The following is a 15,066-nucleotide window of genomic DNA, read 5'->3' on the forward strand; positions in this document are numbered from 1 at the left end:
AAAAAAAGACCTAACACACTGCTAGTTATACCAATGAAAAAATATACAAAGATATTTGAAGTTACATGTTATCAAAAGACATGAAATCATAATGAAAGACTCTTCGGAACATTAGTTCAAGAGTAAATGAACAGCTATAATTATTTACAAATTCACACACACACACGCACACACACACACACACACACACCTGTTATACATACTCTTCATACTCTTGTTATACAAAGACATTATCTGCACCTGCTGCATGACTTTTTTTCAATTACTGTGAAGGACTGTCTTTTATACTTCTCAAGTGAAAAATGGGGAACTGAAACATAGACAGAGCTGCATAGGAAGCCAGCTCCTAGGGCTAAAAATCAGAATGTCCTCATTCTAGAATACATCTGCAGAATCACTCTACTGCTATGCCAAAGCCACACCATGTAGACTGTAAATACATATGTCCCACTGAGTGTGCATGGAAACCATTCCAGAGGAACTTAAATCATTTTCAATCCTGTGTGCTTTGAATTCCTGTGTAGAAAATCATATTGTGATGCAAAAATAGGCATATGTAAAGTCTACTGTAGCATAACAGTATCATTCCAGAAACGTGGGGTGTATCCATGAAATTATATACACTAAGTCAATTCCAGTTAACGATGCGTCACAATATTTCTGACAAAGTGACCCAGCAGTGTCTTCTGTTTCCACAGCTGCAGTGCCATTGTAATTATTTATCAAATATTAAATTAATACATGTTCTACTATATATGGTTCACACAAAAAAATTCAACGGACTAGAAATCCTATAGAAGTACCAAAGTATAAATAAAAATGAACACAAAAGAGTTTTGAGTAATCTTTTAGAAAAACAACATCAGTGACCACACATTTAGATATGGTAGACTGAACTCAATGTTAAACAAGTGTATTTATTTGCTGCATTTATTTTCTTCATTCCTTATTTTCACACATAAAAAAGAGCCCAGTTTGAAGTTTAATATATCCAGACAATAATATTTGGCAAGAAAAGGAAATATAAGCCTCACAGATGATGGCTGAGGATATTTGCATTAGACCAATATGAAATTTCATTTGATTCATCTTTTTTCACCCAAAGTTGCTCAATGACCTTACTAAGTAAGACTAAGAGATTTCTCTTTTTGCATAGATTTAAAAAAGTGGTATGATACAAACTTATGGTGCAAAAGCTCTAAGTCCATGTACATTTTAAAAGTTAACAGTAAGTAAATGCCATATTTAAAGTTTCATGCAGTACCATCAAAATGCTCAAACTAGAACACAGATTGGAAGAGTAATTTCTCACAGCTCATTGTCATATTAACTAGAAATTTCGCAAAAGAATCTCTTCTATACTATTGCTCTTAATTTTTAATACATTCTTGAAATTAACAGTTGTGTCTCTTTGAGATTTTAAATGTTGTGTTATAAAATCAGTCACCGGAAGCAGGGAGGAGACAAAGGAACGGCAGAAGAGAAGGAGGAAGGAACTCATTAGCGTTCTTACACATCGCTCACTCACAAAACTAGGAAATCAGACTTGTTTGGGCAGCAAAAGTAAATTAGACTATGAAACTGTTCATGATTTTGTGAAATAAGATTCTGCAAAAATAGAAGTTATAAAACTTTTCTACGACATCCATACACCCAGTAAGTAAATAGTCATCCTTGCACACTCAGTCAATACATGACAATGAACAAAAAGTATATTATCATTATGTATCCTCACAATTCACCCATAAAATAATTCATCGTAATAACACAGATTAAAATACTTATATAGGGGTTGGGGATTTAGCTCAGTGGTAGAGCGCTTGCCTAGCAAGCGCAAGGCCCTGGGTTCGGTCCCCAGCTCCGAAAAAAAAAAAAAGAAAAAAAAAAAAAATACTTATATAGTCAAAGGCTTAAGACTACAGTAATTGAAAAAGCCACAAATGAATATTATCCCAAATATAGAACCTAAAAATGTCATGAAATTTCATTTTATTTAGTACTGTGCCACATATGATTCATATAAACACAGATGCAGTAGTTTGCCATCTTTAAATATACATACTCTCTGTATTTGTAGACATATGGGCACATTAATAAATGGGCATGTGTATCACACATAAACAAAATATATAAAATCACATTATATAGCTCTATGCTGCTATATCCCAAAAACTAAGTCAGAATTTGTGTCAATAACACTTCTGTACATCCCTTAATAGAGTCAGCAATCAGTTCTGTTTATACTATAAAAAGACAGAGAATCAAAATACTTACCAAATACAATGACCGACAGATTGAGTGTCATAGTGATAATTAGCAAAATAAAATTGGAAAAGCTTCTTCCACGATTTTCCCTTTATTTTGTAAAAGGCTATTTTAAAGCCTAAAGTTTATCTCTTTATTAGATACATAACTCAACATAATCTCTCTTAGAAAACACTCTAACACAAAAAGATACTTAGGCAGAGTATATGGCTGGGATATTTCTCTGAATTAATCTTCTAGAAAAAGAAGTCAAGGTCTTTTCTGTAAGCTAAAGTACGAACCGTAAAGTTTAGGAGCGGAATGGATTGTCCTTGCCAGGAGAATTGGATGTTTGTGCTCAAATAAAGCTTCCCAGGGCCTGCAGTCACCATTGTCTAATCATCCTTTGGCCCAACAATGGAAAACATCACCACTCCACTCACAGAGGAAGAAAGTAGGTCACTCTTTAGAGTTTGAACTTTGTTTTACAATGTAGGGATGGCTAGAATTCTTAACCCCGTTGATCTAACAACAGCCAGTTTAAATGAATTTGATTTATTTTTACCTGGAAAACATCTGTTTCTAAAATTCTTGTTCCAAATACTATGATTCCGTTGGTATCGACTATCGATCTCTCACTTCTATCGAGGGGTTTTGTGATTTTCTTCTTACAATCGACAATCATTGTCACAGTTTTCTTCTCCACACTGATTGCCACCCGGTGCCACCTGAAAAAAAAAAAAGCAATTCTTTTGTAAGCTTCAAAGGTTCTGGCTGCCAAATCGAGAGACCCATTAGAATATGAGCTTTAAAGTCAACGGTGAGCTGAAACGCTACTAACACAGAGGCACACTTGTGCCTCAGTAGTTTAGCTAGTGACAATTTACTCTTTACCCAGGACAGTACTCAAAAGGACACAGTTTCCTAAGATGGGAGGAAGGATTAGGCACCTGTGCCGATAAGAACTGCCCATCCTCTGCTTCACTTTGTGCAGCAGAAACAAAAGCTTAATCTCGCTGTTTTCTGATGAGCACATTTGACAGAGATTGCGATAGATATGGATACGCAATTGTTTCTCTGTGCGTAAACGCTTTCTTCCGAAGTGGAATTCCACGAGAAAAACTTCTGCTCCGGCGATCCCCTGAGAGTGGCTATAAAAGGGTCTGTCTCCTGACTGAATGGCTGCTCCATCTGGAGCCGCTGAATGTTCTAATTGTAAAACACAATGTGCTACTCTGTCCCGAGCTCCATTTATTTCAAGTGTTTTCATGTTCTTTTTCCACTTTAATTTCAAGACAGTTATAGATCACCACCGTGGGCAGGATCCAAAACTGAGACACAATATCTTTCCTTCTTTCCAGGGCTGGCAAGAGGAAGAAACACTGAGAGAAAGCAGAGTCAGCGCATGTGTGGAGTAGGAGGCTCACTTCACTCTACAGCTACTGCCCCAGCTAATTCGGGGTGGCGATGACAGGCTTAGAACGGGGAATGTGGCCAGCCCTTGGAAGCATGCATGCTCTCCCTGCATCCTAGAAAGGGTTTTATTAACAATGTCTGGTGCTAACAGAAACCACTAAGTGAAACTCGCTTGGATTTTTTAAGCCACTGTGGTTTATATTTTCTTCCAAATCAAAGTGCTAGATTAATATTCCAGAAGTGTCTAGGAGTAGATCCATAAAATAAAATACTCAGAAACTTGCCTGAGCATTCCCAAATGTCCGTTTCATGATACTTGGCATGGCTAGGGGTGGTGACCAAGTACATTTCCATCCATACTTTATCGTTGGTATTTCCACTAGCACATTCAACTAGCAAAGGTTTGAACTGAGCGAAGACTTATATAAGGAGCCTTGGAGAAACATCATACACTGGGAGCAAAATCTACACATACTTTATGCCAAGAAGGCTGTGTGCTAACTTAAGCCATTCCTTGTCTTGAGGGATGTTCTTCTCATTAGCAGGAAATAAAAGTCATTTTAGTTGCTAAAGTCTCATTTGAACACTAAACTTGCTTATTTTTTTAATTACTTTAAGTTGTCCTAATAATAAGATGACCAAAATCGTAGAATTAGGTATAGCATGCAAAATAATAATCATTTAAATAGTACTAGATTAGCCAAGTTTTGAGTGCTTAACTGCTCCCTTTCTCTCATGGTACTATACCATCAATAAAATATCACAGATTTTTATGGTGAAACAAAAGCTGGTGATTCTTGGCTTAGGAGAAGCCATTATTTCTCTCACCTATATTACTAATTTGATCTGTGCTTCTATGCATTTTTGACCACAGCAACCATCAAAACATGAATGAAGGGGCTAGGACCATTAGTCAATAAGGTGCTAGCTGCACAATCAAGATGCAAGTCCAATACCTAGCTCCTTGTAAAGAAATGGACATAGAGAAATGCACCTCTAATTCCAGTGCTAAGACGGCAGAGACATGCATCTATCTGGTATTTTATGGCTAACCAGTTTAGCCTAATCCTCAAAGTAAAATTCCATAGCACTGTGAGACCTTGACTCAGAGAAGAAAATTCACGCAAATGGATGGAACTTGAAAATATCATCCAGAGTGAGGTAACTCAAACACAGTGATAAGTGGATATTAGCCATAAAGTACAGAATACCCATGATGCACTCATAGACCCAAAGAAGTTAGACAAGAAGGAAGGCCCAAGCAGGAATGGTGAACAAAATAGTCATGGGATACAGAGGGAGAGAAGGACCTGGATGGGGGCGGGGAAGGGATGCAGAACAGGGCAGGGGCATGATAAGGTGTAGAAAGATATAAGAGTTAGGGTCATAGGGTCAGGAAAATGAACGGAAATCTGCCACTGTTGGTGGTTGGGAGGGAATCTCTAGGAAATCCCAGAGCCCTGGTATGGGGAGCGTCCAGGAATTAACACAAGTGGCCTTAGCTGAGATACCTAATAGTGGGATATGTAACCCGAGGAGGCCACCTCCTATAGCTGGAAGGACCCCCCGTGGAGGCATAAGGACAACAATCCAACCACAAACTTTCCCTCAAAATTTGTCCTGACTACAAGAAATTCAGGGACAAAGATGGATCAGAGACCGAGGGGATGGCTAACCAATAACCAGCGCAACTTGAGACCCATCACACAGGGAGGCATCAGTCCCATTAATGACACTCTTAATGATACTCTGCTATGTTTGCAAACAGGAGCCTAGCATAACTGTCCTGTGAGAGGTTCTACCCAGAAGCTGACTGAAATAGATGCAGAGACCCACACCAAACAACTTGACAGTGGGTAGCTGCTCAAGGGGTCCCTGAAGGGGATGGATTATAGGGGAGAGAATTTGTGAGGGGGAATCAAGAGAGGGGACCAGTGTTTGGAATGTCAATAAATAAATAGGGCAGGTGACTACTGAGGACCAATACCCAAGGTTTCCCTAGTTATCATGACTTCCACATGCACATGCCTTCAAGTGCATACTCACACATGCACCATCCCACGGACATCATCGTGCACAAAGATCCACCCTCCACTCTCCCTCTCTCTCTCTCACACACACACACACACACACACACACACACACACACACAGACACACACACACACACAGACACACACACACACAGACACACACACACACAGACACACACACACACAACATACAAAACACACCACACACACACAACACACACACAGACCACACACACACATACACACACACAACACACAACATACACCACACACCACAACACAACCAACACACACACAATCACGACACATAAACACACAACACACACAACACACACACACATACTCTCTCTTTCTCTCTCACACTCTCTTTCACACACACACACACACACACCACAACACACACACACACAGACACACACACAACACACACACAACACACATACACACACACACACAACACATACACACACACAACACGTACACACAACACACACACACACACACAACACACAACACACACACACATGAGTAAATAAAATATAAATAAGGCCAAAATATAAATAAATAAGAATCACATTAACTCTTTTCTTTGTGTTGGTGAAATCTAGCAACTATCCATAGAGCTGCTCAACATTACTCTCTGTCTCCTAGAAGCCTCCTGGAAGTTTTGCTTTGTGATTCTCTGTAGCTGATCACATCCTTGCTCCCTGCAAACACACTCTGTAGGAGCACTCTTCCCTTCACGTTCCCATGCAAACAGACACGTGCTCCTCTACTTTCTTCCTAATAACCTCTTCATAAGAGTCTTCCACTCTGAAACACCACACCACACAGTGCAGTTCTTCCATTGATGGCGGAGGGGTTGGAGGAGTAAGAAGGTGGTTTAGAAATGATGTAAATACAATACCTGAGTACCTATGCATGAAACTCTCAAAACAGTAACACACACACACACACACACACACACACACACACACACACACACACACACACACACACACACACACACACACCACACACACACACACAGACACACACACACACACACACACACATGCACACACATGCACACACACATGCACACATACACACATACACACCTGCGTAAATGTTAAAAAACTAAATATACATTTTATATTTGTTTACTTGAGTGTATTATGTTCATAGAATCATAGTACAAATTGCTATAGAAGCTTAGTTTTCCCTATAACTGAAACTTAGAGTTCTATCATTCTACCAAAGGAAAAAATGAATGTTTATTTTTATATCTATACTGTCTTCAACCCCTACAGCCAGATGCCATGTATCTAGTAAAGTTGATTTTAGAGTTCTGCATTCGATATTAAAACATCATGCAAATTTAGCACACATTTGCTTATGGTTAATGAGTCTCTAAGTAAAAGGAAATGATTATAACATGATCTCCAGGATTGACAAGAGTATAGTATGAACTTAATTTCAAATGCCATCTCTGTCACATTTAAGTCATTTGAACTTTTTGCACTTCAGCTCCCAGAATCTATAAGCTTTATTAACTGAGTTAGCAATGTATTAGGTACTTAAAACAGTACACAGCACATGTCAAATATATATATATAACGTCTCCTATAATATGCAATATTAGTACCACTGAGGCTGGAAAAATGACTCAGATATTAAAAGAACTTACTGTTCTTGCAAAGAACCCACGTTTCGTCCCTAGAACCCTTACTGAGCACCTCACAACTGCTCATTATTCCAGTTCAAAGGTCCTGAGTGCCCTTTATGACCTCCATATATATTCAAATGGTACACATACAGAAAACCAGGCACACAAATATACACACATAAATAAAAAAATAAAAAAAAATGTATTTCCTATCAAGCCACTTCTTTGCTTAGAATGGTTAAATGTGGTCACATCTCACCCAGAACTGAACTCCAAGTTGTTCCAAACACCTCAGTGTGACCTCCTTGCAGGCCTCCCGACAAGCTCTGCCCCTGCCTTGCTTGTCAGGATGTCTGGATCAGGATCATTTGCCTTTGTTTCTTTTCTGGCTAAAGCAGTTGGCATGCAAGTCTCAGCCCGGTGTGCCTTCCATCCCCTCATGCTAATTCATTGTTGCTCTTTAGTTGGCTGGTTTTAATATTTTGAGACACTTATTGATTGATTGAGGAGTACCCACATGTTGGGTGCATGGCGAGGTAAGAGAATAACATGTGGAAGTTAATTCTCTCCTCCCATGTTAGTCCAACAACTGAACCCAGATGGACATGCTTGGCCCAAGTGCCTTCCACCCACTGCACCATGAGAAGCCCTAGCCTCGGATTCCATTCTGAAAGTGGGCTTCTCTCTTCTCATTTCTTTAAAGTTCACCACCATTTAATTTCCTGTTCTCATTACTGTCCTGTTTTTCTATCTCATTCATACTGATTTATTTATATCTTACACTTATTTTTGCCTTTACTTTCCCAGACTGTGAAGTAGACTAGATCAATTTTGGGGTGTTTTCTTTGGGGTTTTTCCATCAATAGCCACTGAAAAAGGCACATCACAAGGACTGTAGAATGATTAATGGGAATCGTTTTCAGCACAGTTTCCTCAGTTGGTCACTGTAGGACTTACTTCCCATCGGCGATGTTAACTGTTGAGAAGAGAGGATAGTTTTCTGGTGTGGGTTTGCCAGTGTGGTCTTCAAATAGAAAAACGGGTGATCTCCCAACCTCAACACCAAGTTGCTGAATGCCATGTTCATTGTAGAGAGACAAGAGGAAAGCTTGAGTTCCTTTTTTGGGTTTTATTGTAAATAGTATTGAAAAATCTTGCGGAAAAATTCCTCCTGGAAAGACAAAAATGAGTTAGAAATTACATATTTCCAAATTGTTCCTCAGTCACTGTACTTGAACCATTTATGGGGCCCTGATAACTAAATTCAAGCAGGAACAGTTAAACTAGTAGTGTGGTGGAAGAGGGAAGCATATGACTATCAAGCTTTCTCTGTATATTAACCCATGTTAAGCCTGAACGCTATTTATTATACTGATTACAAGAAACTGAGCCAACAGTCAGAAAAGAATATCTTGATGACAGTACAGTTTCCAACACAACAGAGTCCTTTTTAAAAACATTTTTTTTTGCTTCTTTTTTTCCCCATCTTTATTAACTTGAGTATTTCTTACTTACATTTCTATTGTTATTCCCTTTCCCGGTTTCTGGGCCAACATCAACATCCCTAACCCCTCCCCCTCCCCCTCTCTATTGGTGTTCCCCTCCCCCTCCCCCCCCCATTACCACCCTCTCCCCCAACAATCACATTCACTGGGGGTTCAGTCTTGGCAGGACCCAGGGCTTCCCCTTCCACTGGTGCTCTTACTAGGCTATTCATTGCTACCTATGAGGTTGGAGCCCAGGGTTAGTCCATGTATAGTCTTTGGGTAGTGGCTTAGTCCTGAAAGCTCTGGTTGCTTGGCACTGCTGTTCATATGGAGTCTCAAACCCCTTCAAGCTCTTTCAGACCTTTCTAAGATTCCTTCAATGGTTTAATTTTAGATATATTTCATTGTTTAGTTATGCATATGCGAACAGACAGGAAATGGGGTGCATGTTAGTGCAGGTTGGATAACCCTAAAGATAGATTCACTGGTGGCTGTGACTTGTCCAATGTAGATGTACAGTGTTTGGGTCCTCAAGAACAGTGTGAACTCTTGAGCACCGAGTCAGTCTGCAGGCCCTCCTTCATTCTCTAAAGTATGGGATCTGTGTATGTGGTTCCATGACAGCAGATGTCTGTGGAGGTCAGGAACATCACATTATCTGGAACTGTAGTTCATGCATTATGGCCCACCTGACATGGGCATTGGGCACTACACTCCAATCCTCTGCAAGAACAGTAAGGGTTCTCCTGAGGAATCTCTCCAACCCCAGAACCATCTTATTCACCACTCCTATTGACATTGTATTACCCAACTTGGTCTACACTGTTCCCTTACATGCTCATTGTGAAAAGGTGCAATAATAAAGTAATAAAAAAGAGTTATCTTCAATATCCCTCTAAACACTTAAGAGATTTTGATCACATAGTTCAGTTTCATTATTGAAAAGCATGGCACTAAAATCAGAGTTATTAAGTATGAAGGTACAATGTCATGTTTGTTTCCTCTTTCTCTGATTTTGTCTCAAGTACCTAAACCATCACCTGTCCTACACAGGTGCTTACCAAACAATGGCTAAATGTGTCATTTTGAATATTGCCTCAAATACAATATACCTTTCTTATATTTGAACTGCTAATATCACTATGGAAACACTACATATCAAGTTGTAGGCTTTATTTTTCAAAGTAATAATATATGATATATAACCACTAACTAACTATATATATATATATATATATATGTGTGTGTGTGTGTGTGTGTGTGTGTGTGTGTGCGTGTGTGTGTGTGTGTGTGTGTATTGTGATATCATTTAGGAGAATTTTATTACCACAGTTAAGATATTATCCATTCACAAATAAATGTTTTTGTTATAGATTATATCTTGGCCAATATCAAGTGCTTTCATATTAAATCCATTCATTTTTAATTCAATTACAAGTTGTAACATAAAATGATTCTTAAAACAGAATTGTAAATATGACTATCACTGGAACAAATTCCAAAGATGATGCAGATATGCAGTTCCAGTTCTCTAAATTATGAGATGCTTCTTTGTAAAGATATTATATTTAACGGTCATCATAGCACTATTTATTATGGCAAAAACACTTTTAAAAACTTTGGAAAGACCACGGCTGGCTCAGTAAGCATCATTCACAAACGAACTCTATGAATCCACTGAGAATAATAATGAATGGAAGACATTTCCTGAATAAGAAGCCTTTTGATGTATTCAGAGAGGAACAGAGACAGGGAGTATGGATGTTTTTGTTTTATTACCCTGCACGTATATGTGCAAACTAGGTGAGTGAGAACTAATATGGTAGCTCACTATAATATGAGGTCTTGGGCTGCTGAGATGACTCAGTAGGTAAGAAACTTGCTGCCAATGATGATGACAAAAGTTTAATATCCAGGGTCCAGATAGTGAAAAAAGAGAATCAATACTTAGAAATTGTCCTCTGTCTCAGAGAGAGAGAGAGGCAGAGAGGAGAGAGAGAGAGAGAGAGAGAGAGAGAGAGAGAAAGAGGCAGAGAGGAAGAGAGAGAGAGAGACAGAGATAGAGATAGAGACAGAGACAGAGACAGAGACACAGACACACAGAGAGAAACAGAGAGACAGAGACAGACAGAGACAGACAGAGACAGAGAGATAGAGAGGCACACACAAAGGTACACATAAACACACAGACATACAGATGAATGTACACTTTCACAGAACTAAAAATAAATAAAATGTCATAAAAAAGAATCCTATGTCTTGTCAGATTCACTGGCCACAAGATATTCTAGCCATATGCTCTTAGAAAACTATGTAATTTCCTTTAGTTAGGCTAATGATATAGACTAAATTGTAGAGCTGCTATGGAAATTAAATATCATGTCACCAAAAAGAAGTCAGCATTGACTAACTGGCTCTCATACACATCTAGGCATATAGATATATATTGTTCAACCGCAACTTTTAGTATGATGCTCAAACCCAAGACTTCATACATACTAGTCAAGAAATTTTTCTTTTGTATATCTTTGTCTTCTAACTAGATTTAAAGATAACAGAAATTTTATATTGAAAATCACTAGGAGAGAAATAATCATAGAAGTGAGATAGAAAAAATCTATAAAGAACATTACTTAACAAGATGCTTTGTAATTTATGTGCTATTGAAATATATTCTTAAGTAACATAGTTTTTTAGTGAAGTGGACCCAAGGTAAATTACCTCTAATTTTCCATGATCTCATAATGAAAGAAAAAGACATTAAAATATTATGAGCTTCAAAAAGATAACTTGTTCACTTTCCTAAAATTTTTTGAAAAAAATTACAGAGAGATAGTTAGGAGAGATGAGACATCAGAAAACATCATACTTATATAAGAGTGAGGGAATCATAAAAATTTAATAAACCATTGAGTTTGAGCAATATAAGTTCTGAAAACTTTATAACTTAACAAAAGTTAATACAGTACTAGTCATACACTCTATTAAATGTATGAAACAACAGTTATCAACATGTAATAGAGACATGAAATGTAGAGTTTAACATCTTAAATATCCATAGTTTAAAATATAAACATAAACTTAAGACAAGCGAAAAGACTCTTGCTAAAAGTGACCATAGCTGATATTTATATTTTATTTTCATTTCAAAAAACATGTGTCTATATTAACTAACATGATTATCACAGACAAGTATCTTAGATTATGTCATTACTCTTACAATGGGTTTTTAATAGATGTTCCTCCATTAGTAAACAGTATATGAAATCTCACAATAACAATAATTTTCGAAATTTAAATTTTGTTCAATACTTTTCCAAGCAAAAATATCTTTCAAAAGTATTTTTATGGTGATGATTTCTTTTAATTTTTACATTTTAATATATATAGAAAATTATACTTTAGTCAGAGAAAAGAGAATTTGTCTCCATTTCCATTAATTACCGGTTCGGCGAGCATGCTTAGGTACTTCATTTGTCTTAATAGGGTGCCTTAGATGGCTATGCATTGGTACCCAACTAAAACACTCGGTCTATTCAACTCTTCATCCATGAATTGAGCTGAAATCTTCTCTTCCTTTGATATTTGTGAGGACGTAAGTCAATATACAGGGTTCCCCCCTCCCAAAGAAATTTATATCAGGTATTCCAAAGGTGTCAATGAGACTTTAAAACAGGAGCTTTATTTAATTCCAGTGCACATTTGAGGTTTTTCCACTTAAAGTCTCAACCTAGACTGCTGCAGGACATCTATTTAAATTCTGCAACGTGACGCTAATCTTTCTTACTGAGAATGATGGCTATTATCAATCATGACTGTTGAAGGGTCCAATTCTCTGGAAACGTTCATCAGAAAATGCACCACTTTTTAAATAATGCTCACAAATTTGATATTTTTAGTGGCATATTATTATTATTATTGCTATTTTAAATTATCATGTATGCAATATTTTCAGAAAGTTCTCTCTAACAAGGTTTTATTTGAATTACCTATCAGAGGACTCTCTTTTCTGAAATAAGACGCCTATCGTAAGAGTTTCTTATCTGAAATATCATTTCAAGAAGCATTGCCAGAACACAAGAGCGCTAACTGGGGTAAAACATTCACACAGAGAAGGTCTGCTAACTGGAGTGGAAAAAGATTCCACAGGCATCCATTGTAGTAATTCTCTGTGAAGAAAAGATCAAACGCCATATTAATTAAATTAACTATTATGACTTTGAGATAATGAGCCAATTATAAAATATTATAAATTATCCCTTAACCACTATTTCTAAAACAGTTCCACTACTTCACATTTTGTTTTGTTTTCTTTGCAAATTTCTTCTTGTTAGATACAGAAACTATATCTGTAAATGAAAAGTAAAGGTGACGTTATTATTATTTAAGTATTTTAATTAAATTTTGAAATATGGTATGGACTTAATATGTTAAAGACTTTCAACCTTTAACTTTTCAGTACAAAAGATGCATCATAATATTTTGTGTTAATATATTGCTTTTCTCCAGCAAAAAATAATTTAAATGAGAAAATATAATGGAAATTTGAATGAATCCCAGGAGAAATGTTTTGAAAATACTTTAGAGCAGGTGTATGGTAGTTTCTTAGCTGGCTATGACAGAAAGTTCATTCGTTTGAGAACCATCCTGAACTACAGGGTGAGACCCTCATAGCAAGAAAGAAGGAAGGAAGTGTTGTTAGGGACACACAGACAGAGGGAGCAAGAGAACAAGGGAGCTGAAGAAAGAATGAGAAAGAAAAAAGTAAATAAAACAAAGAAGGCAAAAAAGAAACAGAAAGAAAAAGGGAAGGAATGAAAGGGAAAGAAGGAAGGAAAGAAGGACTGAAGAAACGAAGGAATGAAAGATGCTAAGGAGCTAATGTCCCATGAAAATATTTTGCTTATTATATTGAATTCCTTTATCATGTTTTCTGACTTTTAAAACTCATGCAGAGAATCCGAAGTGAGCTCTTCAGACAGTGAAAAAGAACAGACAATGTAGAATTTTGAAATGTTAACTTTTGGGGAAGATCATAAAGCATAGAAATGAAATCTGATCATGTATGAAATATTAATATTATATCACCTTGCATCCCCATAATTAAATATAATTGGTTAAGTTAAAGAACATCTGTGGAGCTCAGTTTACCTTCCTGTTAAATAGGAACAAGCATGAGGTAAAGGCTGAATAACTGGCATCCATCAATTGCACGCATCCGTGATTGGCTGCCTGCTTAGGCAATGTGGTATCAGGAATTCTCATTTCTGAACTCAATGATCTTTTTCTGCATTGTTATTATTTTAAAAGATTTTACACTCTTGGATCTAATTGTCTCTCATAGAAAAAATTTCTCCCAGAAATTCATCAGTATTACATGAAAATTTTCCAGGTAAAGTCTTAGAAAATCTCTAATACCAGAATTTTGAGTATGCGTGAGAAGCGACTAGTCTCAGTTATTATTTTACTGCTGTGAAGGGACAACATGAGCAAGGGAACTTATAACAAAAAGGAATTAGCTGCTTAGTTTCACAGTTCATGATCATCATGGTGGGTAGCATAGCATCAAATAGACATGTCACTGGAACAGTAGTTAAAAGCTCACATCTGATCCATAATTTAGAAGAAAGAGAGTGAAACTAGGCCTGGTGTGCTTTTGAAACCTCAAAGCCTATTACCAGTAATGCACCTTCTCTAACAATGCCACACCTACTCCAACAAGGCCACACTTCCTAACCCTTCCTAAACAGTTCCGCTAACTGGGAAACAACCATTCAAATATTTATAGAGGCCATTCATACTCAAGTTACCACACTGTATTAAAGTTCACATAAGAGTATTGTGTAAAACATTCAAAATGAAACTTTACCAGAGAGAGAAAGAGAGAGACAGACAGAGAGAGAGAGAGAGAGAGAGAGAGAGAGAGAGAGAGAGAGAGACTTTAAAAGTAAATAGTTGCAGTAATGTTAGGTAAATGTGCAGTTTGTCTCAATCTCTATGACTGTTAAATTATCAACTATTAATTGTAAGAGTTTTCTCCAATCCCCACCCCATGAATATGGAATAGTCACAAAATACCACCTTCGGGTATTTTATTGAAGACATAATAAATTGTTTAATTTCTAAAACTAAGCATATTGTTACCAGATTGAATCAGTCTGTCAGATATTTTCATCATGTCATTGGTGATTACAATTCCCTTGTTTGTTGTTATATGAAAAAATTATATTTCACTCTGT

At 37.1% G+C, this 15,066-nt stretch overlaps 1 protein-coding gene across 1 annotated transcript in view; it reads right to left on the reverse strand.

The window, feature by feature from the left end:
- Positions 1-15,066, reverse strand: part of Col11a1 (collagen type XI alpha 1 chain) — a 189,869-nt gene that overhangs the window by 150,568 nt on the left and 24,235 nt on the right. Inside the window, 2 exon segments of the mRNA XM_032897445.1 lie at positions 2,810-2,972; positions 8,298-8,511. Of these exon segments, the coding sequence (XP_032753336.1) occupies positions 2,810-2,972; positions 8,298-8,511 (377 nt within the window).

This window comes from Rattus rattus, chromosome 3 (assembly GCF_011064425.1).
Source record: "Rattus rattus isolate New Zealand chromosome 3, Rrattus_CSIRO_v1, whole genome shotgun sequence".
Lineage (NCBI taxonomy): Eukaryota > Metazoa > Chordata > Mammalia > Rodentia > Muridae > Rattus > Rattus rattus.